This window comes from Prunus avium, chromosome 3 (assembly GCF_965620075.1).
Source record: "Prunus avium chromosome 3, drPruAviu1.hap1.1, whole genome shotgun sequence".
NCBI classification, from domain to species: Eukaryota; Viridiplantae; Streptophyta; class Magnoliopsida; order Rosales; family Rosaceae; genus Prunus; species Prunus avium.
This window is the reverse complement of record NC_142286.1, coordinates 32285773-32304841: the sequence shown is the minus strand read 5'-3', so window position 1 is coordinate 32304841 and position 19069 is coordinate 32285773. Positions and strand designations below refer to the sequence as shown.

Below are 19069 nucleotides of genomic sequence, written 5' to 3'. Positions count from 1 at the left end.
TTTTTTTGGTAATTTTTAAAAGTTTAATTTCGAAACCCCAACCGCCACATTCACCAAAATTTGGCGCCTTTTCTGCCCTCGTCTTTCTCCGTCTCTCAGTCTCCCTCCAGCACAGACGCAGAGATCACAACCGCACTAGCAAACGACGTCGTAAACGAGCCAAACAGGATGGTGTTCCTCCACCAGCAAATCCCTTCACGCAAGCGACCGGCCTCCTCTTCTTTCGTCCCTCCTTTGCCTCCCCCCAAATCTTCCAAACCCTCCACCACCAATCCGACCCCAAACGACGTCGTCGAGACCCCAGCCATCGACAAAATGGCGTCTATACTCGCCGACGCTGGCTGCACCCTACTCAACCACTCGGGCCCACCGTGCCTCCCTTCGGACCCACACAAGCTCCGCCGCCACCTCCACCGCACTTTCTCCTCTTCCGAAAATGCCCCTGCTCTTCTCTCCGATTTCCTCTCCGGTCTCTCCACCTACATCAACTCCTCCAAAAACCTCCGCAGGTCAGTAGCTTCCTCTACACTCTCTAATTGCTTCTAGTTTTCTATATAATTTTATCGCATTTCCTGTTTGGCTGCCGAGAAAATCTAAGAGAGCATTGTTCCTACATTTTCAGGATTCTCACCGCCTCCGGCAGAAGCGAGAGCTTAGTCCGGCACCTACTGCTGGTCCCCTCCATCCAATTACAGATTCAGAACATGCTTCTCGAGAAGCTTCCAGAGTATTTCCATGTATATCCGGAACATTCCGGTCCATCGCTGTCTCTTGAAGACGACATCGCTAGGCTTATCATCAATCACTTCCGGTGGCTCGATTTCATTGTGGATCCGAATGCCTTGGCCGAGAAATTGATGCTGGTTCTTTCGATTTGCCCGCTGCATTTGAAGAAAGAGATCATCGGATCGTTGCCGGAGATCATCGGAGATCAGAATAACCAGACTGTGGTTCAATCTCTTGAGAAATTGCTCCAGGAAGACTCAGCTGTTGTTGTGCCTGTGCTTGACTCCTTTTCGAATCTTTATTTGGATCCTCTGTTGCAAGAGCAGGTTTCACATTACGCTTTAATATCTGTTTGGTTGCTGAGAAAAATTGGAATCTCAAATTTGTTAGGACATGACAAAACAAGTAACTTCACTTAACTAAGCCTACTGCACATGTTTAGTTTGCGAATTCGAGCTGCACCTGACTTTAAATTTCCCTTGAATTTGAAGGTAATCACCATAGCATTGTCATGCATCAGAACAATCGATGCGGAGCACATGCCTCATCTGCTTAGGTTTTTACTGCTTTCAGCGACACTGTCAAATGCACGGAGAATAATCTCACAGATCCGTCAGCAGTTAAAATTTGTTGGAGTTTCAAATTATCGTACATCAGAAAAGAGTAAACTCAAAGGGAAGTCGCGTGTGGACAACACAGAGGCTTCAATTCTTGATGCGTTGAGATCAAGTCTTCGATTTAAGAATGTATGTCTTCAGCTATTTGTTTCTTGAAACATTTGTACTTCTCTCAAATTTCGAATTTCCCTTAAAATTATTAATTTGCTTTTTTATGTGCTATGTAGATACTATGTCAGGAGATTTTGAAAGAGTTAAACAGTCTTGAGAAACCTCAGGATCACAAAGTCATTGATATATGGCTACTAATGCTGATATACATGAATGGTGAATCCCTGCAAAGGAGCATTGAAAAGGTATTCAAGAAGAAGATTATTGAAGATTGCATTCAGGAAGCTATGTTTGATCAATGCATTCATGGACAAAAGGAGCTGGTACAGGTATCTTTGACCATGATCTGATATCATGGAATCCAGTCTTATTTCGAAATTAAGTGATGTATTTCCGTAGCCTTATTTGAACCTTCTTTTTGATTTGTTATTAGGATTACTTTCTATCTTTCATTTCTCTGTCTGAGTACCTGTTGGCTTGCAAAGAGCCAAAAGCCCGGGAGTTTGGCATCCATATGTATGTTTGTCTCTTTGAGGAGTTTGCTGATACTTATTCAAGACAGGAAGTAAGTGGCCTATATGTTCTTTGTTGGTTATTTGATAATTAGAAAAAGGATGTACTGTGGGACTACTAGCTGTGGCTTTTGTTTAGGTTCTTGGTTCGCTGGTTACCCATGTGGGCTCAAGTGTGGGTTTTGAAGTCAGTTCTGCTTTAGAGACAATGGCTTTGCTGGCCTCCAAATATTCACAGCAATTAATTCCTCTTTCTTCTCATATTAATGGTATGATATTAATCTATTCTTCATATTGATTTGTCTGGAGTAATTATTTTCCAAGAAATGCATGCTTAGTTATTTGTTCCATAAATTCAGGTATCCTTGATTACTTAGAGGGATTTAGCGTTGAAAATTTGCACAAGGTAGGATGCTACGTTTTGTTATTTCTCTTGGCACAAAAGTGTTAAATCACAATTTCACTGGTTTTTACATGGTGCAGGTCTACGAGATTTTTGGCCATCTGGCACTTTTGGCTCGGTCTAGTGCAGATTCATATGGTTCTTCCTTTGCTAATGAACTTTTGATGATAGTACGGAAGCAGGTGCCAATACTTGATTTCTTTTCACTTAGATCACTTAAATGTAAACTTTTTGATTGAATACATTGAACTGCACATTTTTAATATGGTCACTTTTACAGTTTCTGGTAATGCAAATTGATCTATTTCATCCTTCTGTTTCGCAGGTCAGTCATCCAGAACTGAATTACAAGAAGATGGGCCTTGTCGGAATTCTGAAGATGGTTTCCTGTCTAGGAGATGCAACTGATGTTACCTGTTCATCCTCATCTCAAGTATGACCCAGCAGCATATCAGTTTTACTCTTCCATAGTTAGGGGCACATGATGGTAGTATGATGAATTTGTTACTGGCCTTGTCTATGATAGTAATATTTTATAAATTTCTTTTGATAATTAGAGGAAACATAGACAATATAGAGACTTGCAAAGTATATTTAGATGTGTCTGGCAGATTTTACTTATGTTATTTTGTGTCGTCCATAAAATCAACTTCAATTTTAGGTTTTATTTTTCAGTTTCCAAACTCTTTATTGAGGGATGTATTCACCATTCTTGAGCATCATTCTACAGAAATCAAATTGTGACGAGGCTTTGGAACTCTTGAAAATAGCTTTGGACTCTTGCAAACAGTTGCCCTTACCTTTGATCATGTTTTATGACGAACTGACTGAAATGGTGGATTATAAAACACTTCATCCAACAGTTATGGAATGGTCAGTTGATTTTAATTTGCTAAGGTTACAAGTGGTTGTTCTTTATTTGGGAAAGACTAATCTGCATATTGCAGGATTGGGAAACATGTAGGAGAGTTTGAACCTCTGTTTCTGTCTGATCTTGATGGTGGGAATTTGGCTGTTAAGGACTCATATTGTGGTTTAGAAGGTGATTTGTGGGATGCAATACTACTTTCTTTTTTTCTTGTCCTGATGATAACTGAGGTTGTGTTGTATAAGCAATTAATTGAGTATGGATTAAATTTTACGTTCTTTTTCCCTTTGTAGGGGAGCTGTGGATGAACTTGGATGGTGATATATCACCAATATGTCTAAACATTTTGCCATTAGCTTCCTCTTCATCGCAGTAATGTGTTGGCCATACAGTATATTATTCTTGTATAGAAGTGTTTTTTTTTCTCCCTTGATGTCTGTGATGCTGAAGTTGGAATGTGTGTGCAGGTCTGCTTCTTCTTTACAAGTTCTTCCTGCTAACTTCCTTTTATTATCTGCAGTAAGTGTACTGTTAAAATAAAAATAGAAATTTTACTATATTTCATATATATATAGAGTTCTATGGTGTTTCTAACTGATCAAGTTATGAGTTTTGTGATAAAATTTTGGAATTTTTTGTCAATTCTCAGATTGAAAGGCTGACGAATCAAGGATCCCTTGGTGGAATTGATGCACTACTTGGCTGCCCTTTGCACCTGCCTTCTTCCAAGGTCAGGGCACTAAAATCCTTTTCCCAACAGCATCCTTGCAAGACTTTGGCTTATAATTTAAAGTTGAAAGCTGAAATTCCACATTTTAAATTTGGGAGAAAAGTATCCTTGATGAAGTCACACAGTTGTTTGAGAATGAAAATAATATTTTTAGTTGATCTAGACTCTCTAATTTCTGTAGTCTGTCAGTGTTGGTGGCATTGACCTGTGCTGAAATGTGTTTGATTTGTGCATTACCAGTATTTCTTTGGATCTGAGTGGAAGTCTCTGACAGGGAAGCAGAAACAGATTTTGTGTGCCTCTCTATATTATGCTGCCAATTGGATACGGGAGCTAGTAAGTGAAGAAGCTTAAAATATATTGCCTTCATTTTGAAGTGGTTCTTTATATGTGAATTGTGGTTTCTTACTAATTTTATGCAATGCGCAGCTCAATGCCTTCTGTACACAAGTTACTGGGATATTTGAATTTACAAGCCAGGCTACAAAGGAGGATATAATTTCCAAGCTATTGAAGCGTTTGAGGAACCTTCTGTACGTTATTTGCGTTCTTAATCCATTGACAACATTTGCAAAATTTGTAAATCAGCTTTCTGGTGTAGTAAATAATTTGTTTTTAAAGTTTTAAAATTAGAATGCTATTTTGAAGTAAATGAGGGCAAATCGAGGGAAAGGGGCATGATTACAAATACTTGGATAGTGTAAGGAAAATATGAGGGGCACTGAATCCTACACGCATCATGAGATTTCTTAGGGGGTTACCTTTTTTGTCCTAACAGAGGTCAGCCTTATACCCTAAAGCCTAGCTGATTGGCTGGATTGTGGGAAAGTGTTTTAGTGGTCAGAAACAATTGATTATACCCGCCTTAAATGTTGTATTCAGATTAGCATATTTGTTATGACCTTTTGATCCTTGAGTACTGATGGGGACAATCTAACAATGCAGATTTTTGGAAAGCTTGTTAAACAATTGCATTGGGAGGTACTCTCTATCTCTTCCTGAACTTCATCCTTATGTGGATGTCTACCGTTCTTCTGCGTTAAACCAACCTCACCGTATGGGGCACTTTGAAAAGAAACTTGACCATAAGAAAAAACATGAGGAAACCTCTCCAAGTGGCACAAGGACAAATAAAAAGACCTCAAAGGAAACAACATCAGATACCAACCGGAAGCTCCGGCAGCCTACATTATTGGATGTCTTAGAGAAAGCGGGAGTTCTACCCGGCCAAGATGTGCCAAATGAGGATTCTTCTGGTTTATCTACAAAGGGAAGGTCATATGAGTCATCAGAGAAAAATTCCCATGACTCTGATGAGGCGTCCTCTATAGAAATTTCTGCGGTTGGCAAGGCTATCGAAGCTCAGAGGATTAATTTCAGACCCCTCCTAGTTCATTGTTATGCCATTTTGACATTTTCAAAGGTAAATTTACTCTTTATGGGGTTTAGCCTGTAAGTAGGTGTTCTTATCAGATTGATTGAGATTAATTTATGAATGAATCCACATTTTTAGGCCACTGAATTATGGAATAAACTTGCATTTATTAAGTTCAATGTTCGATATTTGTGAAGGTGATTTACAGAGCTCAATGCACTGGTCTGATGACCGAACAGAAATCATAAATCTGTTACTTGTTTTCTGAATGCGGCCACTCTTAGTTCAAGGACTTCTTTTTAATGAGATTTTGGCAAGAGGCTGTCAGCTTGCATCTTATATTGATTTGGAGTCTGCGCTTTGGGTTAGTAGGGCTAATGAGTTAGTCATAAACATTGGGGTGCTTATAATCCAAAGTTATTTCAAGTTTCTTATTCTTAAAATGCAGGCAGAATGAATATGTTTACTAGTTTGACAGAAAAGTATTAGTACCAAAGTTGTTTAATTTTGGACTAATTCGTCTTGCTATATGTTGACTCAAATGAGAGTCTGTTAGGCATGAACACATACCAACAGTGTACCAAGCATTTCTTGATCTTGTTTACAAGATGTGCAGTGTATATAGAATTTTGGATAGAAGAATTATGGATTTTTTACTATGTCTTTTGAAATGCAGAGTGAAGCCTCCTGCTGTATCGATGCTGCTGCTGAGGTACCCAGCTTTCAAGACTTAGTTATCTTTTAATTTATATCATAAACGAAGTTATAAACTTGCAAAACTTATGTCTTTTTTGTGGGTGTTAGTTACCCCTATATCTGTACCTTCTGCGTGATCTTCACTACAAGCTGGATTTCTTCACTCCTGGAAAACAATTGTGGGGTAGATGCTTGAGTGCTCCAGTTGGGTTCACCAGGTTGACGGTAGATGGATTTTTGAGCAAAATTAAACCACTCTTTCCAAGTATTAAGAGGCATTTTGATAGTGCAGTTTTGTTACTTAAGGAAGGTAAGATAGTGAAGTCCAATTTTGGTGGGTAAACACTAGAGGAATGCCACTATATTCTTTTAATCTTACAACAATCACTCTGCAGGGAATGAAACTTGCGAAGAACATTGGAATATTCAATCTACTTTTGCCGGAAATCCAAATATTCCCAATCTTGTACTTTCAAAATCTGCAGTTTCTACTTCAGTATTCAAAGAAGTGCTTCATTGCTTCAGTGCGGTGAACATCAACTACCTTTACTTATTTACTCCATGAAATAGCATCCTCTCTCTCTCTCTGCATGTGTGTGTGTGATCTCCGAGCCTAGCTGATATCCTATCTAAATTATTATCTATACACAACTTTTAATTTTGAAAAGAAAATTTACTAAATCTTCTTATTTGATTTTTAAGTGCAGATATTAAACCTTCCTGGTATTCAGACAGACAAGTCAGCTCTCTCATGTCTGCTAGAAGCATTCCAGCCTACAGAGATTCCAGATAGCTTAATGGCAGACATACAACCTAACCTTTCTCCTGGGACTACAGAGTATTTATATTTGGGTGCTTATGCATTTTTTGAAGGTGTCTTGGACATAGGTACATAAATATATCCTGTTTCCTGATGGTGTTCTAGGGTGCTCATTGGTTGTCACTCTTTTAATTAACCTCTTTAGTAACTGCATGGTCCCTGCAGCATGCTCTTTCTCCTTTATGCTGGCTTCAGAATCACTTTTTACTCTAGAATCGGTTGTAACCTCAATCCAGAAATTCATCAGTAAGTTGGAGGGAAATAGTAAAAACGCGCACTCAGAATTTATCCAGGAAGCTCTTCCAACTTTGCGCAGAAAACTTGGTATTTCTGCTCAGAATATTTTAAGGCATAGTTGGAATAATGAAAATCTTGAGAATGGTTGGAAGAGAAAAGTGAGCGATCTATGTTTCTAGCTCTTATTTTTTGCATGAATTTTCAAAATGATTTGATGCATGCATGTATCACTGTTGAATTTTGTAATGTTTTTAGGGAGAAACAGTACAGAGAATATTGCGCATCTACCTGGACAGTAGCAACTCAACTTCTGACCTGCTGGATAAGCTAGCCTGCTCTATTTTGCCTCAGGTGCCTGAATTTTATTTTTGTTATGCAGCCTCGGTTTCTTTAGAGTTTTGGTATATGATATTTTTCCTTATTTTTTTTCTAGCTTTTGTGGATTTGGGAGCTTTTCTTTAAAAGTCAGTTTTGGTTGTATAAATATAACAGAATCACACTGTATGATAGCCAGTTTTGGGTCAATTTCGTTAATTAGTGGACAGCTTGTCCACCGTGAATTTACCTTTTCTTATCTGAAAATAAGTTGTAGAATTTAATGGATTTTCTTTGATTATCAATATGTCATCTCAATACCAAGAAATGAAATTGGAAACTTGTTCCCTCACCCAGATCACCAATGGAGTACCCTATATTAGGGTCTTGAGAATGGATTTCAGAAATCCCTATTAAAAATATGGGCCTTAATATTATTTCAAACCAGTCCTTAATATATGTCAACTTTCTATTTCTGTATTAGGCTTTATGCGAACGAATTGGAGAAGATGATCATCATGGTTTCCCATCTCTAAGTTCTGGAACATTTGTTGTGTGGTACAAGATACTGGTAAGACTTGCGTTTCCTTTCATTAAGTTTAATGATATTCTCTTGTCAAGGTTGTTTACACAAGGTGGTCTTATGTGCAGCATGAAGAGAATCTTGCTGTTCTTAACAAATTGGTGAGCTGTAGATTTATTTTTGCAACTTGTACAAACACCATCAATGTTCTAGTGGAAATCCATTTGGTCAAAGAATGACTCGTGTTTATTCCTCTCTTAGGTCAAGGAAGCTGTTCTCCTAAAGAAAACCAGTACTCGTGCTCAACCTGAAACTATTGAAAAACTTCTAAGCAAGCTGCAACAGTCTGTAAATGTGGTTGTGTCATTAGTTAACCTTTGTAAAACTTGTGCCAAGGTAAATAAACAGTACTCTGTGGAGTTCTCTCAACTAAATTTCTTTTTTGTTCTGGATTTTCTCATTTTGTTTTAGGGCTGTTTTTATAATGATCAAATGCCATCTGCGCAAGATACTGTTGACATGTCAATATCGTGGTTCAGGTGACTCTGCATGCCATGGCTGTTGGTTATGGAGGGAAGTTTGTTGATTCCTTCCTGAAAGGTATATTCGTGATACTCAAAAGTATGATCTAAATGGCAAATGTCTGAGGCACTGATCTCATAATGTTTTCCAGTTTTTGACTTCTTAGAGTCCCACTTTCAAGTTCACAATGAGCATATAATCCACTTGGTAAGATTTGTTGAAGCAAATACATACATCCTAAAGATTGGAGTCAAGTTTTATCCTCAATTTATCAAGAAGCAAATGTTATCCTTGTGTAATGAATTAGGTTTTAGAGCTTCAAAAGGCCACAAGAACAATACAGACCCTATGTTCTGAAGCAAAGGTAAATCTTAAATTTCAATTTTTATTTAGCTTTGTGCTTTTTGGACTAAATGATCTTCACCCTTTGAGTGTCGTTATCATATGATAACTTTTTATTTATTTATTTATTGTGGAAGAGCTTGAGACAAACAAGTATAACCAGAAAAATTCCTGCTACAAAGAGATCTATGGAACGCTTTTTATTCTGTGTGAAAGCTCTTCTCCATACAACATCAAATGGGTCTTCTTTCTGGATGGGTATGTATGAATTGTTGTTTTCTTGTTGGAGGGTACCTGAACATGTCTTTCAACATTGAACTATGTTATAGTATTCTAGTAATCTATAGCATCATTATTTGTATTGGTCAGAAATATCCTAGATAATGTTAATGTATCACATCATCATCGCTAGTATTCAATTTCTTCCCACGCTAAGTGCATTTTTTCAATCTCCATCCAAATTCCATGTTGATTTTTTTTCTGAATATTCCCTGAATTCTGTATCATTTGTGCTGACAGAGAATGAATAAGAAGAGGATACAGAATGAATTACCAACTAACTTGAATTTGATTATTCCTCAGTTGATGTCTTACTTAACCTTAGAATTAAAATGACCTCAAACAAAACTAAATTGAACCTCACAACTAATTGCGCTTGTTTACATGGATACTTTGTTGTTGCCTCTGAGCTTTGCCGAAGGTCTTTTTTCCTGTTAGATGCTTGCTGATCATGTGATACATCTTTAATTCTTTCACGTAGACAGTATATCACTTTCACTTAAACCTTCAAATTTCCCTTTTCTATGTGGCGTGTTTATGCTCAGATCTCATCACATGTTAATCATTCAGGTTGTATCATTATCCAAGTTGATGTTTCTTATTTATCATTCATTACTGCTCCAACAGGCAACCTGAAGCATAAAGACTTGAAAGGTCAGGTGGTGAGTTCCCAAGTGTATGTGGATTCTGAAGATGACCAAGTTGATGAAGAGCCAGCCGAAGCTGCTGATGAAGAGCCAGCCGAAGCTGCTGATGAGGAGCCAGCCAAAGCTGGTGGTGAAGAGCCAGCCAAAGCTGCTGATGAAGAGCCAGCCGAAGCTTCTGATGAAGAGCAAGCCAAAGCTGCTGCTGAAGAGCAAGCCGAAGCTGCTGATGAAGAGCCAGCCGAAGCTTCTGATGAAGAGCTAGCCGAAGCTGCTGATGATTATCCACCTGTTAGTGTTGCTAGTGAAGAGGACAGAGAAACAGAATGAGAAATGCACTTGGGAACTTTACGCATATTGACTGGAGCCAACCTTGTGTGAGTCTTAATAATTTGAGTAGTCTGGCATGCTGCAATGAAGTAAAACGTGCAATTCTATTGAGTACATTTCATTTTGCTCTCTGCATCTAGTATGGTAAAATTTTGATGTGTGCTATATCGCTATATCGTCAAGCACTCAAGATAAGATAACAACCTTTTGCCTCTCTCTCTCTCTCCCCTTTTAAATTACAATTATAACTTTGCATGTTGAACATAGGAATAACTGTATCATCAGTTCAATAGTAATTAGCTTAGATTTCATACTTGCTTATTGATGAATTCTATAATCTAATTTTTGCAGGCCCTCAAAGAATTGTCCTGGTGATTGTGGAAGACAGGTACATATGATGAGTGGGCAAATACATGTTGATAAACTTGTAGTTCCGAATTAATAGCAGTAGCTTTTGGATATGCAGAATAGTCATAGCAGGAAATGACTGTACAGTTCCTAGCTTTTCCTGCACTGTCCAGAGCATCCATTTACAGCAATGCTTATGGCAGGTGTAGATGTTTAGCTTGATCCTGGTCTGTCATGAATCTCTTTTTTTTAAGGTAAGGGATATTACAATTCAGGATTAGCTCTTAAAATAAATAATTTTATCATCAGGTTGTCCATAATGAGTTAGGTGCACTATTACTACTCACACCCCTTTCATTTTGAATATATATATATTTTTCCAATCATTTCTCTGCAATTCATTAGGTAGAATCCGACAAAGATAAAATTGTGAATATATCCGTTTGGTAATGTTTTCTGAAACTGTTTTCATAAAACATTTTCATAAAACAAAAATGAGAAAACAAACTTGTATTTTCAAGATTTGAGAATGCTTCCATTAGGTTAACTGAAAAACAATTCATGAGAACAAAAACAGTGAAAATGTGTTTGGTAAATAATGTGAAAATAATTTAAATTAAATTGTATATTAGAGTTATTAATAAACCAATTTTTTTTTAAAATTAGAGTTAGTATTTTATAAAAAAATAAAATGGAATGGTTAAATTGATTATCCTTATCTCATACATGCATTAGATTATCCCTCATTCTCTGAAGAGAGCACCAAAGCGTTAAAAATTGAATCCGTGTTTGCCTCCCTGAAAACACTCTGAACGATAATTTGTTGTTTTCTAATTTTGTACACGGCTTCAGATTCGTTTTCCAAAAACAAACTTCCATGTTTTGCAATATGAGTTGCTGAATGCGTATCTAGTGAAAAATGGAAACGTAAAACGAAAATGGGCTCCTAAAAATGTAAACGAAGGGGCCCTTCCGAGCTCTCTTTTTGTTTTTGTTGTTTTTGATAACATGGAGATCTCTCCCTTGACAAAAAAAAAAGGGTAGAGCTCTCCGTTCTTCAATTACTATAACCTACATTTGATACCATACAAAACTAAATATAGACTCAGCGGCTGTTCAGGGATTAGGATCGACAGGCTCCTCTGCGACCTGTAAGAAAATTACCATAAACCTTAATCATCAAAGAGTCAGTGAAACTAAGTTTAGCTGCTAATCCTTTGATAATGATATGAATTTATAAAGCACGATCAAGTCTTAGTTTGAATTATCGTCACGATTAGAGGAGTCATGAATCCATAGACTGGTTTGGACTAATAGGCCCCTAACCTGGTTTGAATGTGTATTGTCTGGGAGCTTCACAGTTGTGTAGGCAGCAGCTCCAGCTAAGGCACCAAGTGTGGGTGCAACCAAGTAGATCCACAATCCCCTATAGTTTCCAGCAGCAACGGCCGGACCCAAAGTCCGGATAGGATTCATTGAACCCCCAGTTGTTGGCCTGCCATATAAATATATAATTTTGTTTACATAAACTAAGTTTAAATAACGTAAATTTTATTTTCTATGCATGCTATTTCTGCAGCAGAAAAAAAGAAGAGAAGAAAACAAGAATAAAGGGTGCTCACCCTGCCACAAGGATGTTGACCAAAACTGTAGCACCAATTGCCACACCTGCCATCTCCCCTACCTGTATAGAGACACATGCATCAAACCCTAATCTTGTGAACACTGAATTAAGAAAATTAGGAATATATATATATATATACACACATATTTATACCGCACGGGTATCAGTGGCAACGGCAGTGATAGTAAACATGAGAATGAAAGTGACGATGAACTCGAGTGCAAAAGCTTGGCCATGGTTCACAGAAGGAACTGTAACTCCACCAGACATGAAGGGATGGAAGACACCCTTGAGAGCAAAACTTGCAGAAATGGATGCCGAAACCTGCGCTGTTATGTAGAGGGGAACTTGAAACCACGGGAAGTGTCGAAATGCTGCGAAGGCAATGGTGACCGATGGGTTTAAGTGTGCTCCGGAGATGTGGCCCGTGGAAAAAATCACGGCTATCACTGCTAGGCCTGAACATGCCGCATTGCCTAGCAGTGTCTCTGCATTGTGGTACTTCTGGTTCACAATAGGTCCCGCTGTTGCTGAAAACACCAAGATGAAGGTCCCCACAAACTCCGCTCCGAGCTGTAAACGATGCTTGCTATTAGTGATTAATTAGTAATAATTAATTAGAGAAAAAACTAATTTGGTGTGTTTAGAGATATGTACCTTCTGGAGAAGAGTGACAATGGGAGCATGGCAGCTCGAAGGGCATTTGGTTCCTCCTGGCATTAAGGAAGAAGAATGAAGGAAGAAGTAGAAATACCAGTTGGGTTATTTATATCAAGGTTTAAAAAGGCGAGGCATTGAGGCAAGACGTTTCATATCTTGCAACGCGAGACGTAAGCCTTCCTATTTATAATAAAAATAATCAATGTTGAAACTGTTTTTTGTGTAGATTGGCTTGATAAAGAAGAAGGAATAAGCTGGGGAAGGTTTGTAGAATTATGCATATATATAGGCGACAGTGGGTAACGAGTTGGTTTTAATAAAATTGGTCAAGCCAGCAACATTTCGGTTTTCACTGGTTGGGCTGTAAGTAAGTTTTTATTTTATTTTATCACCGTAGGTAAAGGTTTGGTGTTAAAGGGGTAGGTTGGGCAAGGGCAATTTTGTTTCACCAAAGCGGCAGAGTTTGGCTTTTAGAAAACAACTTTAGTGAAACACCGCGTTTCATTAAACACAACTGAAGGACGACATCGTAGTTATAACCTTTGTAAATGTGCTTGTGTCATTAGTTAACCTTAAGAGCATCCACAATGATGCTCTCTATTTCTTCGCTAAAATTTAGCTAAAAATATAATAAAGCTATTTTAGGAGCTCTCTAAAAAATTTCAACTCCAACTATACTCCATAATTTGGAAAGTCATAAATGCTATAACTATGTTTTGATTGGTCCATCTCTATTAAAAAATAAAATAAAAATAGTTAACTCATTAAATAAGGCAACATTAAATTATAGGGAGCTACTAGGAGTCCTTTTTCTCTTCTCAGATTTAGGAGCTCCTAGAGGACTCCCTATTTTAGGAGGTGGATAGGAAGCATGGTTGGAGTTGCATTTTTACAATGCCTCCCTAAAATTTGTCTAAGGAGGTGATTTAGGGAGCCCATTGTAAATGCTCTAAGAATAGTTTGTATAAAACAAAACACTAATTACTTACCTCGTGAAGCCATGACAATGAACAACGGTAATGTCTCCGGTCTTCTCAAAAATCAAGGATCTTCCTCTTCTTGCACCTCCTTTACATATTAGACTAGATGGGGTAATCGTCTTGTTTGTGCTTTTTGTTGTGTGAGGCTACAAGAGGGGACCTTGTATTTATATAGGCTCAAATACTGTAAGTTACTTCACGATCAAGGAACCATTGATCCAGAAAACCCTAGCACATAAAATAATTTATCGTAGGCCACCGGTAATATCCTAATTGGATTACTAACCTAATTAAGATCCCGTATCTTTTATTTAACTGGGAGATCAAATCTAGATATGGGTATTAAACAAGAAATAACTTCCAACATACTAAAAGTATCGAGTGTATCATCAATTCAATCCTAATTCGTACTTGTTTATTGATGAATTCTATAATCTAATAATTTTTGCAGGACCTCTAAGAATTGTCATGATTTCCGGTGACTTGGAAGCCAGGAACAGGTGATGAGTAGGCAACACATGTTTTGATCAACTTGTAATTCCGAAATAACAGCAGCAGCTTTTGGGTATGCACGATAGTCATAGCAGGAAGGAAAGGACCGTAGAGTTCCTAGCTTCTCCTGCACCGTCGTCGAGAGCATCTACTTGACAGCAATACTCATGGCAGGTGCAGATGACAGTTTAGCACATGAATCTCTTTTTTTAGGCAAGGATATTACAATTCAGGATTAATTCTTACAATAAATAAATTTATCATCAGGTTGTCCATAGTGGGTTTTTTTAGGTAGGTCACCCCTTTCATTTATATATATATATATATATATATATATATATATATATCTTTTTTTCGAAGAGTTATTCCCTCTGAATTTCATTAGGTAGATTCTGACAAATACAATATTGTGAATATATTAATATTCCGAGTTCTGTTTAACTTATGTTGTTCTTTTATAAGATAGAGAGCTCTCTTGCGGAACCAAGAATTTTCAACGGGTGGGCTAACTACATTTATTAGCTAAAAATCTAATGATCATTTTTATGTAGTTACAGTTTCTATAATCTTTTTATAAAAAAATTTCAATACATTGAATCATATAAACCACGCTAGTTCATTGCTCAATTAACTAATTTTCAAAATATTTTTAAAAAAAATTTGGATACAAGCGATAAGGGGAAAATCAAACCTTGGACAAGGATAGATGGTCTTAACTATTTGAGCTACTGTTGTGTAGATACAGCTGCACCAAAATGGATTCAGTTGCATCCTCAACTTGTGATACTCGCAAGTGCACGAGCCGTTTGGTAGTATAGCATATGTAAGTGCGAGGTCGATCCCACGAGGATTGGTGATTGAATGATCCAATTCATTTTCCCTATACAAAACAGAAACAAAAACAAAGAACATGGAAGAAGGAAAAAAGAAAATAAGAAAGTAACTCAAGCAAATAAGTTCCCAAGTTCAATTAGATTAATGGATTGATTCTAGCTAAAGTATGGTTAAGCCATGGTGTGTGGTCATAACCTTGTGTTCCTAATTCCCTAATTTGATCATTTGTTGTCTAACCTAAAATTAAGCATTAGGAACCCATTAAGCATAGAAGAACAATTTAAACAACCAAGCATGTATCTAATCCCTGTTGTCGAATGTCCATACATACTCTTCCTATTCATAGTTCAATTCGAATTAAAGCATGGTGTCTACTCTTAATTCAAACCAAGATAGCTAACATGCAAGCCTAAATGGTGATCAATCATTCAAACTAGCATATTAACTTATAAGCATAATGAATAAGAACAAAAACCATAATTGAAACTTGGAAACTAATCAAACTTGAAACTAAAGAAAAGAATTTACATAATGAAAAGTAAAGTGGAACTAAGAAAAACTTAAGGAGAATTTCAGCACAAAGATCTCATTATAACAATTGAAAACTAGAAAGGAAAACTAAGAGAATTTGAGGGAGAGAAGGGAAGGGAGCTCTAGAGAAGTGTTTGAGAGCTCCCCCCCTTGGGGTGTGTTTACAAGCTTGGGAAACCTCACTATATATAGGCCTAAGGAAGCTGAAAATCTGAATTAAGTATGGCTAATGCATACAACACTTGTTTTATAAAATCTGAAATGGTTGATGCACTTCACTAATGCATACAACACTTCCATTATAAAATCTGAAATGGTTGATGCACTTCACTAATAAATCCCACCAGCAGCCCTAGCTCATCTTCATGTCACCATGACCAAGCTTCCAACCAGAAATAATAGCTCATCCTGAGGTCAGCATGACCAGCAACTTCAAGGGCTTACGAATTGGGCTTCCCTTAAGCAAATTAAGACTTTAAGCACTCAAACTTGAAGTTCAGAATGTCTTTTTTCCAGCCATATATCATTTGGGCCAATCCAAGGTCGGAGGAGGAAGTTAAGGCCAAAACAAATTGCTAACTCATTTTGCGCGCTGATAAAATCCATCCTGAGCATGGCTCTGTGTTTGCTAGGTAACAGACTCCATATTTATCCAATGGGGCTGAATTTTGGATATGTTATATTACACACCCATTGGAACAACTTTCATGAAGAATGTGGCCTCATCCGAGCTATGTAGGTTGCTGAAACAAAGCTTGCAATATGACCTACGAAACTGGGCTGGCAGGGGACTGTAGCCAAAATTGAGTTTGTCTTTAAGCTCTTCATCCATTCATCCAAATTAGGCCCTAACATGCATGGATTGCATCATTTACTATCCAAAGCCCTCATTATTACCTAAAGCTCAATGAACTGAAAGATAAACACAAAAAGGATTAAAAGCACAAGTTTAACTCAAAAACATAACCAAATCATAAGCTAGAAGGGTACAAAATGATATGTAAATATGCACCGATCAAATACCCCCAAACCTAGATTTTGCTAGTCCTCGAGCAAAACAAAAGGAAAACAAAGATAAAAACAAACAAGAAGTTAACTAGACCACTTTCGTAGGTAACTCGATTGCATTGAGCATATGCAACAAGCCTTTAAACCTCTAGGCATCCCTAGTAGGAGGAGTTGTGTCTCCTGAGGGTTTAACAGATACGATACCCACAAACGTTTTACTGACTCTGTAAAACAAGGTAATTAGAAAACTTAAAAGATCGTTAGTCCTTAAGCAAAAAATAAAAAACAAAAACAAAAAATAAAATAATTACATTAACAAAAACAAAACAAAAAAAACAAAACAAAACAAAACAAAACAAAAAAATTACAAAAATAAAAAGAACTCAAAACAATCTTTCAGAACATTTTCTGAAGAGAAATGACTCATGCACATGACTCAAAAGTTTTAACAATAAAAGCTCAATTTTAAACATTATTCACAAAGCGGCAAAGTTCAAAACATAATATGCTCAAAGTGTGGTAGTGTGATAGCCAAATGCAACAAATTCCCCAATCTTAGTTTTCACACAATTTCAAAAATCATACAAAGCACAAGTTCAACTTCAAATCTCACCAAAGTTGTCCTCTCACAAAGGAATCACTCGGAAGAGGGCTATAATGCAACACTCAGTTATAAACATGAGATTAGAGTTAAACCATAAAGACTTAACTCGAAATAGAAAGATGAAGAACTTGCATTAATATGATCTCAAGAAGGATGCCAAACACTTAAAAGTAGAAAAATGAATGCAATTCAACCACATGACATTTAAGATCAATTTAGGTCTTTAACATAGGTTGTAATGGGGCCAAGGGTGTAAGGTGAGTAAGAAATGAAAGGTATGGATAAAACAAAGTCCAAGGAACTCAAAATATAAGAGCATAAAACAATTGTTTACAAGACTTCGAATCATCACAATGAGAATTTATTTTTCTTTTACATGATCAAAACTCCTTATACCTTCATTTACATTGATTCACTCCTTTCCTTGAACACCAATTTATTTTGAAGGCCCAAAAATGAAACCCAAAAATGAAATTTCATTCAACCACCACTTAATCACAACTTTTCTCTTTTCTTTCACCAATTGTGTGATTTTTTTTTTTTTCCTTCAAAATGTAACACCAATTCCTAAACTTAGTATGAAAAACACATCCCAATTAAAGCTCATGAGTTCCTTAGAAAGGTAAATATTTGTTTTTCAGGCTAAGGCGAGGAAATATAATTGGTAAATGAAAGAAAAGGTTTACATGTAGGCTCAAAATGGTTAACAATGGAAAATCATGCTTAAGCATGCATAAGGTTAGCTTGAAAGGTACAAACGATCCAAAGAGGGCCTAATATCATTTCTTAAATGTCATGAAATCGAATTGCAAAAGAATGAATGACTTTTAAGTATTCAACCAAATCAATGAATAATGAGATCAAACAACAACTTTGATGACAAGAAAATAAGAGTATGTGTATAACACTCATGAAATGAAGCACAAGGCTCAAAAGCTCACATTTATGGTTATATAAGTCTAATTTATGCTTGATACAATTCTTTGGGTCATGCAAATCCTTTAATTGGAGAATTATGAAACAAATGGCAAGTGCAAAGAAGGTTTCGAACATATCATGCTAGAACGATGCCAAATTAATCAATTAATTAAATATATTTTTTTTTTACAATAAAAATTTACAAGGAAAAAAAATAAATAATAAATAAAATTCAATTTTCATTTAAGTCATGCAAACATTTATCACAATCTCATCAAATGTGTTCGGAAAGTGAATAAAATCAAAATCAAAATAAAAGCAAGACTTAACAAAATAAAATAAAAATAAAAACAAGCAAATAAAAAAAAAATTAAATAAAATTAAGGAAAAACCAATTTTACATGCTAAACTCCAATACCCCCAAACCTAGAAATGAACATTGTCCTCAATGTTTAAAAATTAGGAACAAGCAATGTCATAATAAGAAATGAAAGGTACTAAAGTAAATATAAACCACACCAAAAAAAAAAAAAAAAAAAAACACAAATAAAATAATTACAAAAATAAAAATTACAAAACAAACAAACAAATAAACAAAAGAAAAAAAATGAAACAGTAAAACACTCGAAACAGAAAGCCCTAAACAGACAAAACAGTAAGCCCTAAACAGACAGTCTTACGCAAACCAAAACCCAAACAATTGAAAGCCCAACCCAAAAGAAAGTTAACCCACCTTGAAACCTAAACAACGGTGAAAACCCGACCCACAATGAAATCCGAAGCCCACACGTTTTTTTATTATTATTTTTTATTTTTAAGAGAACATGGGTCATGATGTCTCGGTTCAGTGTAAGGGACCAACTGACAGGGCGAGACACGTGTTGACGCGTAGAGGCGCCGCAGACTCCACAAGCAAAAATTACGGGCTCATGGAAAGGCGCGAAGACTTTACTGAACGCGTTCGTTCAGAAAAGACACGTCGTGATAAATGAGTTGGGTATGGTTGGAAGGCGAGAAGGT

At 36.7% G+C, this 19069-nt stretch overlaps 2 protein-coding genes across 3 annotated transcripts; one reads left to right on the top strand and one right to left on the bottom strand.

Moving 5' to 3' along the window:
* Positions 1-28: 28 nt before the first annotated feature.
* LOC110755665 (fanconi anemia group D2 protein) lies at positions 29-10770 on the top strand. 2 transcript variants are annotated; one of them, XR_002526520.2, is made up of 33 exons: positions 29-509; positions 623-1052; positions 1218-1472; positions 1571-1783; positions 1888-2019; positions 2106-2235; positions 2326-2372; positions 2450-2551; positions 2695-2802; positions 3100-3242; positions 3317-3411; positions 3531-3609; positions 3705-3756; positions 3887-3967; positions 4208-4303; positions 4397-4500; positions 4913-5390; positions 6019-6054; positions 6147-6348; positions 6434-6567; positions 6746-6926; positions 7024-7253; positions 7351-7446; positions 7895-7981; positions 8062-8094; positions 8195-8329; positions 8473-8533; positions 8607-8662; positions 8763-8819; positions 8935-9055; positions 9704-10097; positions 10402-10438; positions 10517-10770. XR_002526520.2 is itself a non-coding variant. In XM_021956902.2 (32 exons), the coding sequence occupies exons 1-31, from the start codon at positions 169-171 to the stop codon at positions 10048-10050; spliced, it is 4662 nt and encodes a 1553-aa protein (XP_021812594.2). In that variant the 5' UTR covers positions 29-168; the 3' UTR covers positions 10051-10097; positions 10402-10770. The 2 variants fall into 2 exon arrangements, 1 of the variants encoding a protein (XP_021812594.2); XM_021956902.2 differs by having other exon boundaries at positions 10402-10770.
* Positions 10771-11514: 744 nt separating this feature from the next.
* Positions 11515-12844, bottom strand: LOC110755653 (putative aquaporin NIP5-1). Its single transcript, XM_088250660.1, has 5 exons — positions 12680-12844; positions 12176-12595; positions 12021-12082; positions 11725-11893; positions 11515-11547 (listed from the first exon to the last, which is right to left on the bottom strand). Exons 1-5 carry the CDS (start codon positions 12740-12742, stop codon positions 11515-11517), a joined length of 747 nt encoding a protein of 248 aa, XP_088106786.1. The 5' UTR covers positions 12743-12844.
* Positions 12845-19069: the final 6225 nt, after the last annotated feature.